Source organism: Taeniopygia guttata, chromosome 1, assembly GCF_048771995.1.
Source record: "Taeniopygia guttata chromosome 1, bTaeGut7.mat, whole genome shotgun sequence".
Taxonomy (NCBI): domain Eukaryota; kingdom Metazoa; phylum Chordata; class Aves; order Passeriformes; family Estrildidae; genus Taeniopygia; species Taeniopygia guttata.
The window spans coordinates 27855290-27869941 of record NC_133024.1 but is presented as its reverse complement, the minus strand read 5'-3'; the positions used below and the strand labels follow the sequence as shown (position 1 = coordinate 27869941).

Sequence of the window (14652 nt, the reverse complement as noted above, 5' to 3'; positions counted from 1 at the left end):
CTAAAAGAGGCTTTTCTCTGGTGCAGCTCAGTGTCAGCCATGAACTGCTTGAGTTCATACCTGGATATGTAGAGAGAGAGCAAATATTAAGAGAGATAAACCCCAATAAGAACTCTGCTGACAATGGGAAAAGAACTTGACATGGGAAAATAACAGTTATGGACCAGTGAATAATCTCTCATCATCATAATGGGCCTCAGGCCTATGATTCTCAGCATGACATGACAAATTCCTTCACTAAACCATCACTGAACCTACAACAGATTTGTTAGCTGTAAATAGCAATTAAGTCATAGAGCAGGTGGTCATCAAAAATAAATTTGGAGCATGTGATCACAATTTCCTTACATATAAATTCAGTGGGAAGATAAATAAGAATAAGCCTGAACTGCATATGCAAGTTTTATTTCAAAAGAAATTAAACTCCAAGGAATTAAACTCCAAAAGGAATTAAACTCCAAGGAACTTTGAGACTCTTTAGTGTGGAATGCAGTGATAAGTGCATTTTTCTATGTGAAAGATGCTCAGAATTTCTGAGAGATGTGCAGTGTCTCTGGAATATGCAAAGTATAGAGGCAAAAGCCCCCTGGATGAAAAGCCACAAAGTGAAGGGTAAGGAGAAAACTTTTCTTCATATGTTTGTAGATATAATGTAGCATCAATCTGGGAAATGGATTTTTAAAAGAAGAGATAGTTTTTCATTTAAGTAAATAACTGAACCAGGAAGGAGAAAGTGGCTGTGAAAAGAAGATGAGGTCAAACCTAAAAATATTTGTTAAAATTAAATAAATATAAAACATATATAAATAAAAGTCTTCAACCAGCAAAATGATAGTGAAGAGCAGAGCAGAGGACAGGAGCATAATTAATATGACAGTACAGGAATTTCCACCCCCAATTTGAAGGCAAAACATACATTTATGTGATGAAGCAAAAAAAAACAAGTTAAGACCTGAATTTGAATGGATTTTTTAATACCATAATATTTTTTATTCCCAAGAATGCAACAAAGAGTTACAGAGTTTCACAAAATAACAGGCACTGTTCAGATAAACTTCACCTTATCTGTGCTCTCTCAGTTTTGGGAATTGGAGGTCCATCAGAAAATTCCTTCCTTCAACCCAGACTTAGGATACATGTCAGTAGGTCACTTGCCCTTTCACCCCTTAAAAATTATCATCTGCCCCATGTTACTGTATAGCACCAGTTAGGAATTTCTGGAGTCTTTGTCAAGGAAATGCTTTTATCCAGAAAACCTCTGGTTTTGGCAGCACATCCCAACTCCTTTCATTCCTGTGCCCTTTCACTTTTCTCCTCTTGCCCCTCCTCACCCCACCTACAAAGAGGCAGGTCTCTATCCAAACCCATTACCTTTTCTGTTTCTTGTCTTCTCTTGTCATGAGTTTTTTTGCCCTGCTCTGACCTTTCTGAGTTCCACGATTCCTTCATTTCACTTCCACTTTTCCAGTAAGACAAAACACTGCAAGACACATCAGCCTGGAGTGTGTGAAGTATTGCTCTTGCACTTCACAGGACTTGTGGACAGCACAAACAAGATCAAAGTCATAAAGATCCAGAGTGTGAGGGCTGGACTGAGAGCAACCTCAATGCTCTGCTGGAATTGGATCCCCTTTTCCAGTTCAGACCCTGCCAAAACAATAGACTATTTTGAAAAACACCACATGCTCAGTTTCTTCTAATCAAATTACTCAAACTGAGATTTAACCAAAGTTTTCTTAGCCAAATTACAAACTCAAACCAGGAGCTAAGAACTTGCTGAACCCAAACCGAAGCCTCTCACCATTTAAATAAGCCAGCATTGTGCTCACCAAGGCACAGAGTGCAGGAAAATTCAGTTCTTTCCAGCTCCTAAATCTTCTGCTGACTCTGCTAATGGCAGGAACATCAACACTGAGCTAGCTTGGCATGACCCTTAGATTAATAAAACTGCATCTGACACCAGCCTGCAGCTCTCCACCCTTGGTAAGGCTGGGATGAAGTGAGAAGCAGCTCCCTGCTGACATTGGCCAGGTGGGTATGCAGAAATGCAAGGGTGATCCCCCCTTCCCTGTACAGATTTGCCTCTCCCAGATCAGGTTGACCAGACTAACCTGAAGATTTTGGCTGTGGATTTTCAGCTTTCACTGGATGTACTGGAGGTTACTTAATTAAATTTACAGTTTTTCAGAAAGACACAGAAACAAATATGTTTCTCTGTGAATGAGCACTATGTGTCTCTCCAGCATGCCCTGTAGGAATACCAGAAGGGAAATGATCCAGTCTCCTGGATGTTCTGCACACCCTGGCTGATCCCACGAGGTAGAGGTTACAATATTCCTAACTCTGACCTGCACCAACCATTGTATTTCTAAAGGTTGCATCCCCCTGAAGTCTGACTCAGGCATCCCCTGTGGAGGGAAGAAGCAGGATCCATTTTATCAAGGCTGGAACTGAAGTCATGCCGTCTCCAGGAGCACGGAGTGGCAAGAACAAAATCCTTTGGAACTGATGGGATGCAGCCAGGAGCAGAATAGCAGCAGTGCTGGTGACACTAAAGGTAAAATGAGCCAAATTCACACCTGACACAGGCCAAAATTTCAGGGCAGCTACAGCACTTTACAGCAACTAAAGTGGCTGATCATGTGAGAGATCGTTCACAGGCTGAAATTTTTCATGGTCTCCAGCCAGCCTTGAGCACTGACTTACTCTGAGATCTTATTATTTAAGCAACCTTTTTCCACCCTCCCCAGATTATCCATAAAAGTAAGTGGCTCCATTTTCAAGCACCCAGCATAGATTCTGGCACTCAATGCATTTTGGACATGCATTTGCGGATACTGTGGTCTGCAGCTGTGGTTGGGTGCTCAGCATCTTTCAAAATCAGACACATGATAAGTGAAGAATGAGATGTAGAGACCTAGGAATTCTAGGTCTCTTAGGAATTCCTACAGACCTAGGAAGTCTAGGAATTCTGGCTGTATGTTTTCACATCTGTCAACTTTGCTGGGTAAACCAAGGAGATAATATTGGGCAGCACATGTTACATGGAATGTTTTGAGGATAGGTGAGTTTTTGTAAGCAGCTTTAAAGGATAGAGTTTGTTTTTGTGCAGTGGCCTTAAGCCTCAGGATGAAGGATCAGTGTCTGTTTCTAACTGCTCCTGGCCCAGCTTAGGTTCCCTGTGTTCATTTCCTTCCGTTTTCTCTTCATAAACCTGGGATGCTAATTGTGTTTTCTGCAGGATATCTGTGCAGAGAAGTTTATTTTCATGTCTAGAGCACTATGAGACTTTCCAGAAAGGATCTCTAGGGGCAGAAAATAGAGTAACATAAAAAAAGGGAAAAATTAAAGAAAGGAAAAGGAAAAGGAAAAGGAAAAGGAAAAGGAAAAGGAAAAGGAAAAGGAAAAGGAAAAGGAAAAGGAAAAGGAAAAGGAAAAGGAAAAGGAAAAGGAAAAGGAAAAGGGAAAACGAAAAAGAAAAAGAAAAAGAAAAAGGGAAATAAAAAGAGAAAATAAAAAAGAAAAAGAAGTGCTGCTTTCCTGTTCCTGGGACCATCCCACTGTCCTCACAGCTCAGACTGTATGCTCCTGAGGGTGTGTGTCTGGAGACAAAAAACATGGTTAAAAATCTCACAGGGACCACTTAAGCTGCAAGTGTAGACAAGGCTGGGCTGCACTGGTGGTTTGGGTCACCACCCAGTTCATGCCTTTGATTGCCAAGCACTCAGCTCAGGTTCATCAGCAACCTCTCTGGGTAAGAGAAGGCTCCTTGCATGGCCACCTCATCCCAGATCTGCACAAAGGTCGAGGATGGCAAGTGTAGCACATTTCCCTCTGCCTGAGCCAGTTTGCACCTGGCCAGCCCAGGTGAGAAGAGCATTGGTCCAGCCAGCAAACATCCCAGCTCCCAGCAAGGTTCTCCTGCCTGAGGCAGAGAGATGAAAGCCAGACCTCAGTCCTGGGCTCACACTTCTGGCTATGAGCTTAAAAAAGAAAGGGGGTGAGTCAGCACCCTGTGGCGGTGCAGTGGCTGGAAACTGTCCTAAGCTGACAAATAAATTTATGGCTGTTTCAGAGGAATCTCACCCACCACCACATCCATGGCATTTTTGACTAGCACCACTGAAATGGTTTCAAGTAGTGTAATGGGACAGACACTGCTGGTAATATGCCTGTTTTATCTCATCTGTTGCCTCAGCAAGCCCATTCTGGTTTAAGTTAGTGTATTTATTTTAAAAGATAAGCCAAATCCTACTTTTCTGCTCTGTAAAAAAAGATTCTATACTCCAGACCATTCCACTGAAGCAAACATTATCCATACTGTTATACGTACAGAATGGGTTACTGAATTACTTTTCTTTTATGGAAAAGAATAATATTTCTTTGACATCCTCTTTTCAGCTGCTTACAATCAGAATTTGCAATTTACAACTGCAAAACTGAGTTGGTAAGGCATTCTAAAAATGACTTTTAATATTCTTTGATTGTTTTAATGAATTTTCAGATAAAACAAAGAAAGTTGTTACTTTAAAATATAAAAAGTCAATTGAGTCTCAAAAATTGTTTGCTACTTGGTTACTTCTAACAAAGAGCAAGTTTGTTTGCTTTGGTTTGGTTTGAATGCTCCCATGAGCTCAGCTTTAGGCTTACACTCAGCTAGGTATGCTTGTCTTAGTCAGGGTCCTAAATGATGGTCAGTGGCCCCACAGTGAATTCCGGAGTTCTCACTGGAGTTTTAATTAATTCATATAATTTTGGGGTGTCTTTTTATTTTGCCCATGTCTCAGAGCAGGTTAGCAGTCCCTAGGTCTGCCAAGCAGGATGGCATCTACTTGTGCTCCAAGAACTTTGCTTTCCAGACAAAACTGTTTCAGATCTATTTGAGCTAAGTACATTAACTGCTCTTGCTTCTCTCAGGCACATGGTACAGGAGCAGCAGCCTACCTTCAAGGATGTAAAAATGTTTTCAAATAAGATCCTCATTGCTTTCTTCAGGATGCTGTATTAAACCAGGAACAGAAAACAGAAAGCATGTGATGTTAGTAAGCAGTGGTTGAAGCTTTAACAATTTAATGCGGGGAAAAAAAATGCACAGGTTTTAAACACAGTTGGGGAGAAGCCAATTTTGTACGTCCAAAGGAGAGTTGGAAGCAACAATTTTTACACCTGAATCCCCAAATCTTCATCTCAGAGCCCTGAAGGGAGCATGTCAGAGGGGAAGCAAGTTGTTCAAACTCTGTGCTTGAAAGTAGAGACCAAAGTCTTTTGAGTCTGCTCCCGAGATTCGCTCATGCCCGTCAGCAGCACGGGGTCTGTCCTGTGCTCTGCCTGGTAGAAGGGACAATTCCTCAGGTGCTCTGACATGCTCGGGACGTCGCTGCGCTGCCAGTTGTGAACTCTGGAGAACAGGCTGCTGAACTGCCAGATCTAATGCAAGAGAGGGGACAGGAATTGGGGAGAGGAAATGAGGATTTTAAATACCTGTCTATGCTTACAATGGGTGTACATTACTCACTCTGGACACTGCAATGAATGTCTGATGGTGCAGGGCTGGCATAGCAAGTGAAAGTAGGGTCTGTATTGTTTTGTACCTCATACTTGCTGGTTTTGCTGCTTTAGTTATCACTTGCCATTTTTAATGGGGATGGTAATACTTAAATATCAGGAATTCTTAGTTCTCAGTGCCTAGAAGTGGTGCACATGCAAAGATGAGCTTGGGTGGGGACTTTCAGAAAATGTCTAGTTGCACCTTCATCCTTTTGTTAGATGTACTGCATTCTACAGCCCTGGCCCCTGACAAAAAAAACCCTGTGCAAATTCACAACCTCATGAACCTTCCCCACATCTGCATGTTTATATGCAGCTTTTCTTGTCATTCCCATGTTTTATCTGAAGAGGACACATGACTCTTTTTCCCAGTGTCACAGTCACTTGCCTTTTTGCGAGCTCTCCAAGAAGTACCACCATGGGAATATCTTTTTTTCTCCCAGACCAGCAGGACCATTCCCCTCTCTTGAAGAAGAGTGGCACAGATGTCCCTCATGAGCACTGACACTTGTGATAGCTGAGATAAACTGAAGCTGTCCAGGAATCCTGCAATGTACTTGAGCACTTCCACTGGGAGGCTGCTCAGCAAGTCCCTGTTTCTCCCTCGACTATCCACTATGGAATTGCACTTGCCCGGTTCAGCAAGAAGGGTGTCCACCTCTGGCTTAATAGCAAATGTCTTGAGAGGCTTGCTGTAAATAACCTTGGCCTTAAGTCCCTCAGGGCGGAAGTGATTTTGGACAAAAGGACATCCCAAGTAGGCCAGTGGGCAGCGATGCTGGAACCATCCATCCAGGCATGACTGAATATCAGCATGCACATTCTTGAAGTGGAATGGGAACTCATCCCTCCTAAAGAAATGACTGCAAGTGAACGTGAAAGCTGAACTGCTTTTGTTGTGTCTTCTGGTTACACATTCAGTGTAGAGCTCCATGTGCAGTTCTGGTGGGCTGTTTTCATCCAGAATATCTGCTAGAACTGCGCTGGAGGAGAAGGGCTCCAAAGGAAAGCTGTATGTCTGTGTTGCAAAATCCACAAAGAGTCCGTCGATACCTCTTGCTTCAGAGATCTCATGACCTTTCAGCTCTTTTTCCAGAGCACACAGCAGTGTGGCTTCAACTATATTTGTCTTAGGTAGTTCTTCTATGTTTATTCCCAGTTCTGAGGTATCCACTGACTTATCTGAAGTTGGCATCTTGTGGCCCAGTGCATCTCCTAGTCGTGCTCTTTTGCCACAGTAACTAACTGGCACTTTGAAGGTGTAGACAGTCTTCACCTCCTGGGCTTCCAAGTTCCCATAGACAAAGTCCTTTTCTCTGGGCGTGCAAGCAGCCATCTGGCCAAAGCGGATGAGCATTCCCCCGTGATGTACCAGATACATGTTGTAATCCGCTACACCGACTTCCTTCTTCAGCCTCTCCAGGACTCCTTCTTGCCAGGGAGCCAGTCCATTCAGTTCTCTACTTGGTGTTACTTGTTCAGACTTTTGGCCCTTTCCCTCTTCTGCACCATCAGGTCCTTCCTTTGCCTTCTCTGTGGAGCTGGCAGCACGAGAGGCTGATGCTGTTTTCTTGGAAGCCTCCTCTGTCTTTTGTCCTGTGCTGGCTGCTGAGCCTGTTACCTGGCAAGCCAGAAGCTCTTTGCTGAAAATGTTCTCCCACGTTTTGTAACTCCCCAGATCCATTCCCTCTTTGTCCTTTGCTAAATCTTCCCGCTCACGTTGGCTGAGCTCAGACTGGTCATTGCCCTCTTGGGAACCACAGGCAGCTCCTCCCACAGCACCTGCTTCCCCACCCATGGCTTGATCCATTAGTTCTTCCAGTTCATCCTTTTTCCTCCACTCTGGAAATAATTCAGCTATTTTCAAAGCCCTGAAAAGTATCTTCTGGTCTCTGAGTGCCAAAGCTGTGTCCAGACATTCTTCATTCAAGGTCTCTTTCATAATATTCTTGTGCAGCGTTGTGTCTGAATCCACGTTTGGCCAGCGGTTCCACTCCATGGAGCAGCAGACAACACTGGCTGGGCAGACCTGGAGGTGCTTCCCCAGCTTAAAGCGGGCCATGGAGAAAGGGCAGCCATAGGCTGAGTTGAGGCAGGACACCTGCTCCAAGGGGCAGAGCAATTTGTGCTCCTCTTCCTTGCACATGTGGAAGGTGGCCCCGCAGTGGAGGTGGCAGCTGATCACCATGCAGGACACGGAGATCTCAATGGGCGCGCGGCAGTGCCGGCTGAAACATCGCTCACAGTGCCTGTGTTGCCCAGGGGGAGCTTTCTGGGCCCGGTGCTGTTTGTGGCAAAGACAAGAAGGCAAGAGTTATTGTCTGAAGGAAGGAGGATGGCCACAGACCCTCCACACCCATAGCTGGTTTCCCCACATGAGGTGTTAACATGCACTTTGGTGGGAATGAGGCTGTGAGAAAGTGACTGCCAGCTCCATAGAGTCACCTATCACCTCTGACCCCTGTGGTACAGCTTGCCTGGTAGCAGCACAGATACAGACAAGGTCTTAACTCCTTAGCTCAGGCAGCCAGGATATGAGCTGTTTTCTGTCCCAGTATTTCACCAGGCTGCTGACACCAAGACTGCTAGGGGCACAGTGAAGGAGCATCCCACTTCCTCAACAGTGAGTAGGAAAAATGGCATTCCTTTTTCCTCTCTACATTTGGCCTAGGCCTCTTCTCATCTCCCTACAAAGACATGGGTGTTACACAATGAACCTCCCTTTGCTCTACACCACCAAGGTCAAGAGTGAGGATTATTTTCAGGATAATTCCAGTGTGGAAAACAACCTGGGTAAGAGGTAGTTTCCTTGGCTTTCTTTACTCTGCTTTCCTAATTTACCCTTACACTCCAATTGTTGGCTTACAGAACTAGAGGCTGCCCAGTCATGACTTGAAGCTACTTCCCTGGATACTTTCAACTAGTATCAGTAACTTGGCCCATAGAAGACCTGCTACAAGTAGAAACTTCCCAGCTTTTGACTTCTTGCTCCTTATTATAGGAGCTGCATTCCAGCCTGGTTCTAGAATCACTGTGAATCTTTGTCAAAAGAAAAAAGCTAATGATAAGGAAGAACTCAAGTTTTGTTTTCAAACAGGCCCCAGGTTGCTTTTCTTTTTCATGTGAAAATAGGAAAAAAATTTTGACCAATCTTCTCCCCATACATTTCATGCAGTAAGAACTACCATAGGCCCAATAGACTCTCGCTTGGCTCTGAGAAAAGACAGGTATTGGTAGTAAAATAGTTTTGACTGTGTATTATCTTTCCTAGGGTTAAAGAAAACAAGTTAAAGAAAAATAGTGTTTGCCTAGATGTGCTTTCTTTTGCAAACCCAGGGTTAAGTGACCTAGCCATGGGGAGTGGTGTGCTGCAGAGGGAGTGGGCTCAGGCTCAGGGGAAGAGATTTTATGTGAAGAACTTCCTCTCTCTTTCTTGAAGGTGTTCTCTTGACTTCATGTCTTTCACACCTTTACACCCTGGCAGTGGAAGTCATGAACAACACCAGAGAAGGAAAAATATCTGGGAAAGGCAATGCTTGTGGGTCTCTGCATGAAATACCAGCACTCATATTTGAAAATTTGATGTGCATTAATTGCTCAACACAAGTTAGTTCCATCTTTTGCAATTTCCAATGCTGATCAATACCTGCTTACTCTCTTAATGAAACAACCCCATTCCCTCTTGGCCCTGCTGAGTAAAGAACATACACCTTTTGTGGTCCCTTTACTCAAACTTATACTCTCAAGTATAAGGTACCATCACCTTTGCAGGGAAAGAGCTCAAGACAGCAATGCAGAAAATAAAATGTTGTGACTTCCATTATAACATCCCTTCCTTGCCTTGGAAATACTGGTTTCTGCACAGATGTGACACCAGGGTGCTGGCCAGGGTGGCCTCAGTCACACCAAGCCCTTAAATACATGTGGTTTGGGGCGGCACCTGTCCTACTTCAGGCTGTTTAGTTACACCTACTTTTATGCAGCTCAGAGAAGCAGGAGATACAGATGGATTTATTTCACACTGGCAGCATCCTTGCTGCTCTCATTCTTGTAGCATTTTGGTGCAAATATAATCTCTAAAAATAGTCCCAGCCATGACTTGCATAAGGTCAGAGGAAGGCTGGGTACATTACACTGCAATAAAAACACGACTGTGTGAACAATACTTTCCACTGCAAAAGTAACTCTTGTGGAGAAATAGTTGATAAAAAAACCCTACATTAGAGGCATAGGCCTTATTGTTCTCCAAAATGCAGAAAGGACTGATGGCAAAGTTTCTGGAGAGAAGCCTGCTTTCACATTGTTGTATGCTGAAATAAACCCTGTCCAAATCATGTGTAGAGAAAGAAAATACATGCTTTGTTTATGAAAAGTGACCATATCACAGCATTCAGATGCAGAATCAGTCTTCCTTGTTATTCAGGCATTTTTTAGTTTAGTTTATCTCATCTCTAACTTGTATATGCTGTTCTTTTTAGACAAAAGAGATCTATTCCTCTCATTGTCAAATCTGTGAACATAGAGAACAGGAAGAAGGGACAGAGAGTTTCTTTCTGATATTTATCAGGGTTTGAATGCTTCATCTATTCTGACATGCCAGTAATCAGGAGCTCTGTATTTTAATTGATAATTTAGTTGGCTATGGTTTAGTTGATGGTATTATTGCAAGTACACAAACTGCAAACTCAAAATGCTCAGCAGAAAGTTTACAAATTTTGCCTCAGTATGTTTGATACATAACATCCAGAGGTAGGTGACACATAGATAAGTCAGGTGACAAAACATTTCTCTAAACTTGTACACTTCTTTATTCCATGCAACTTGCAAAATTTCTCAAGGTCTGGGTTAGGAAACAAAAAACCCAAACAAACCAGGAAATTATCACTTCAATCACGTTCAAGCTACTGTGTAAGGAAAGAATGCACATTACAGTCCACAGTCTGTCCACTTTGGTAAATATTTTTAGACCATCATGACAGCAAATCAAGTAAGGTTTAAAAATATACAGCTGCTATTTTAACTGCAGCTATGTCTGTCTGGAGTGGGCCTTTTCAGTCATAATAAATTACAGTTTATAAACCAATTAAATTTATTTTCAGAAGACATATATTTAATTAATTTGCAGTAAATGAGCCAAAATAATACAAGTATTTTCTCATTTGGCATGTGCCTGACCATTTGACATACTAAGGTCATACATGGTACCTGACCTCCTTGCACAGAATCAAGGGATACCTCCCAGTTTGAAGAAACATCAAAAAGGGCCACCAGAAACCCAGATAATGACCCTAAAGAGTGCCTCTGAAATGAAATTGCAAATGAACATAAAACAATCTTTCTAAATTTTACAACATGATAACAAGCTCCTAAAAAAATCTCATGAAAGTTCACATCCAAATGCTGGAGCCAAGAATGCTGAAGTTATATATAAAGTTACAACAGAAGGAATGTGAATACTTCTGGTGAAGTGTATAGGGTAGATAGGCAATATTCTCTATTTCTTTTAACCCTTGTTACCTAATATATAGTGTTTATCTCATATTTATCATACTGAAATCTTGAGGGGAATAGTTATCAATTTTCTTACAATATAAGTATTTTCATGTCAGCATATTTACTATCTTAGATCTAACCATGTTCACAATAATTAATTTATCTTTGCAATACTATAGGAGTGCTGGAGGTTGAAAAATACTATTACTTCTATTTGGCAAATGTAAAATTTAAGTTTAGAGAGATGAAAATATGTAGAATTAAATGTGGTGTTTTATACAAATACGTAAAGCCAAGCAAAAATGCCAAGCATAGAGATGCTCAGGTTTATGTTTCACCTGCAGTTGCATGCCTCTTGCACAAAAACTTTGGCAGAGCCAGCTGTAGAATCACATTTTTTAGGACACCAAGTAAGTCTTCTTTAACTAGTTATTTTCTGTTCTCTTCATGCACTGCTCTTCCTCAATCACTACTTAGTAACAACCTTGTCAAGAAATCAAGCTTGGGTCTCCTTTTGCTAAATAGATATTTTTATTTCTTAGAGGTGAGGACAAAATCACTATGCCATTGGAAACCATACTGTACTGCATTTGTACATGAATCCCAGGAGCCCAAGTTTTCTTAAGTCCTCTCCTTAGACACAAAATAAAAAGCAAATCAAAAAATGGCACCGCCTGGAATCGTGAGGACCTCTAAATAAGTTGAACACCACACCTCAACACCCACAGCAGGGTCACTTACAGCTTGAGTGACCCCCTTGGCACTCAGCACAGTGGGTCACTGTCCTTCATGGCACTCCTGCTCTGCAGTTGCCATTCAGACTGACCTTGTACATCCAAGTTCTCAGCCAAGCTTTAAATAAGGCAGGCAGTGAGTATGGTATGGCTCAGAGCTGCTGGAAAGGGAGAATTAAAGGTGTAGATGAAATCTTCCTCAGTTACGCTGATAGTGAGCATAAGCAAGACCTACTTTTGAAGTGACCTTGAACAAATTCACATGGATTTTAAAGGGTCCTTTGATTCCAGGGCAATCCTGGTGAACTTCAAATCCTTAGTGTAAGACATGGGGAGGAGTAAGATAAGATTTTCTGTGAAACAACTGACTTGTTGGGTAAGCCCAACAATGGAAGGATGAAGCTGTGACAATTCACTAGCTACTGCTTGTATTTCCTGGACATCATCTGGATGAGGCCTTGGTGTTTCATGCAATAACCACTATTTCAGAGTTACTGAACAGGTTGGAATTGCTTTATACTGAAAAAAGAAATCCACTGTATAGTTCATCAGTTGGGCAAGGAATTCAATCCATGCTCCTTACCTTTCTTCTGGAGCATGCCTGTTGCCCAGGTTCTCAGAACAGCACATAGCTCCCTACACCTGACATGCAGGACCATGGAGACCAAGAGAAGCTGTTGCACCATCAGGCCTCCTCCTTGCCTGGAAAATCTGTGCTGCACATGGGCAGTAAAGTGGCACCAAAAATTTGCTTGTGCAATTTCTGGTGAAATGCACTAAAGCTGTTACAGGAGGAGCAGGGACACTTCAGAGCAGTGAGGCTCAGGTAACACAGGGAACCCTTCACTGCACTCCCCACTAAAAGACCTGGATCAGCAATGTTTTTTTGCTCCTCCCTACCTGGTTCAATGTAGCCATAGCTCATCTGAGAGAAACCCACCCAAAATTCCAGGTGCTGAAATGGTCCCCTGGGCTGGTGGCATAGTGCAGGATAGCTCAGCATCAGCATCATTTGCTGGGCATGCTGGGGAGTCCTGTGGGAGACAGGCAGATCAGCAGGCTGTGACATGGAGCTGCTCTGCTGCTCCTCACACATGTCAGGAGTCCCTGTGCTGTCCTTGGTAGACACAGTCAAAAAAACTTTCACTTTGCATTGGTAACTAGGAAATAGGTTTGGTCTTGGTTTGAGTTCAACAAGTGCTTTAAAAGAATGGGTCCAGTTTCATTGCAATTTGAGGAAAAAAAAGGGAGGATAATGGTCCAAACCATGGTTTTTTTTCTCTTTGGGCTCAGGTTCTATTTTATGCTCTGGTAACAATCTCATTAACACTCTTTTCTGAAAGGTGTCCAGTGTAAAGAATCTCAGAACTATTGGTTAAGATCTAAGTAATAAAATAAAAATAAAAGAGATTAATTAATAAAAATTGCGAAGCAGTCACAATACTAAATGGTACAGTAGTACCTTTAACTATTGAAATTCTTACTTCATCATTCATTCAGTCTAGATTGCCAACATAAAGTTTGCAGTCTCAATCTACAAAACTCATTTTAAGTATAAGCACTTTTGCCATGAAATTGCTCTTGCCTTTCCTCTGACCCTTACTGTATCTCCTTGTCTTCTCTGAGTTTCCTGAAAATAACAGAAATTGAATTTTTGATTTATCATCTGATCTGCTGCTGAAGCTCCCATCTTACAATCAGCATCTTAGTTTTTTTTTTAAATCCTGCAAACAGTGCTGCAAACTACAGCTAATTCACTGAATATATTATGGAGGGTTTTTTTTAGAGTAGTATGTCACAGAAGTGCTCACAGTTACCAGCTGCCTCTGTTTTAGAGTGTCATTTAAGACATCTCATGATTATTCTATTTCATCTTAATTACAAAGGCTGTTTTGAAGATGTCTTGATTTTCATAGCTACAGTAACCATTACATTGCACCAAGGTTTGTCCAATAAAACCTCCAACTCCATTTACAAAGCCTTACCTTGATCATAGAGTCCCTGTGCACGTACTAAACACTTCTCTCCTGGTTGTGCTCAGCTGGGCTGAAGTGAGGTGGGTGAGGGAGACCTGCACACAAAGAAAGGGAAGAGAACAGAAGGACACAGAGCAAGCCCAGGCAGAAACATCAAGTAGTTTTGGGATGTTAAAAATAAAACCCGTGCATGTGACCATGTAGCTCAGCTTACAGAGCTGTCTCTTCCACTGTATTTGTTAACTCTGTCACTCCTGGAGTGATACTTCACAGGCATGTGGAGAGGCAGAACCGATAGTACTCTGTGGCCCCTGCATGAGAGGAAAAGATTGAACCCCTTCCCCAGCCCTGTATCAGCTCCCTGCTGCTTTCTGATGGAGGTTTGCCCTTTACAAATTAACTCCCCTTGGTGCCCACACCAGTTTGTGGGTTCTGCAGTTGGAATTGTCACCCCATTCCCATTGTCACTGGACACAGCAGCTGGCACAGACAGCAATTGTTGTTTTCTGATCTGTCCAGGCAGGGTGGACATAAGGAGAGGAGAGTGGGAATTGCCCAGACTTGAGCAGCTGGGCAAAGGTGCCTGCCCTCCTCCTGGGGACCCCCAGGAGACTCCCAAGCTTCAATACCTCCACTGCACAGTGAAAAGGTCCCACCAGCCACCAAGAGTAAGCTTTGGTACAGCTCCCAGCACCACCTTCCTCAGCCAAACCTGGGGAACCAAAGGAGCAAAGGAGAGCAGTCATGTTTTACTGCAGGCACAGACCCATCACGGCACTTCATGGTGACTTCCATGGTGAGCACTTCAAACTGATGGTGCCAGTGAGGTTCAGGGGTTCAGATGGGGCAGGACCTGCTTCTCCCTGGTGGGTGCTCACTCCGTCTGGCTGCAGACATCCCTT

At 42.9% G+C, this 14652-nt stretch overlaps 1 protein-coding gene across 1 annotated transcript; it reads right to left on the bottom strand.

Moving 5' to 3' along the window:
- Positions 1 to 5034: 5034 nt before the first annotated feature.
- FBXO40 (F-box protein 40) lies at positions 5035 to 14244 on the bottom strand. The gene is made up of 3 exons (XM_030266795.4): positions 13760 to 14244; positions 5936 to 7831; positions 5035 to 5427 (listed from the first exon to the last, which is right to left on the bottom strand). Exons 1-3 carry the CDS (start codon positions 13766 to 13768, stop codon positions 5230 to 5232), a joined length of 2103 nt encoding a protein of 700 aa, XP_030122655.4. The 5' UTR covers positions 13769 to 14244; the 3' UTR covers positions 5035 to 5229.
- Positions 14245 to 14652: the final 408 nt, after the last annotated feature.

What these genes read in the sequence shown, in the direction of transcription:
- FBXO40 (XM_030266795.4), bottom strand. An exon ending in CTTGGAGAGCTCGCAAAAAG is followed by an intron (nt 5,428 to 5,935) that starts GCAAGTGACTGT and finishes CTCTTGCATTAG; the next exon opens with ATCTGGCAGTTCAGCAGCCT.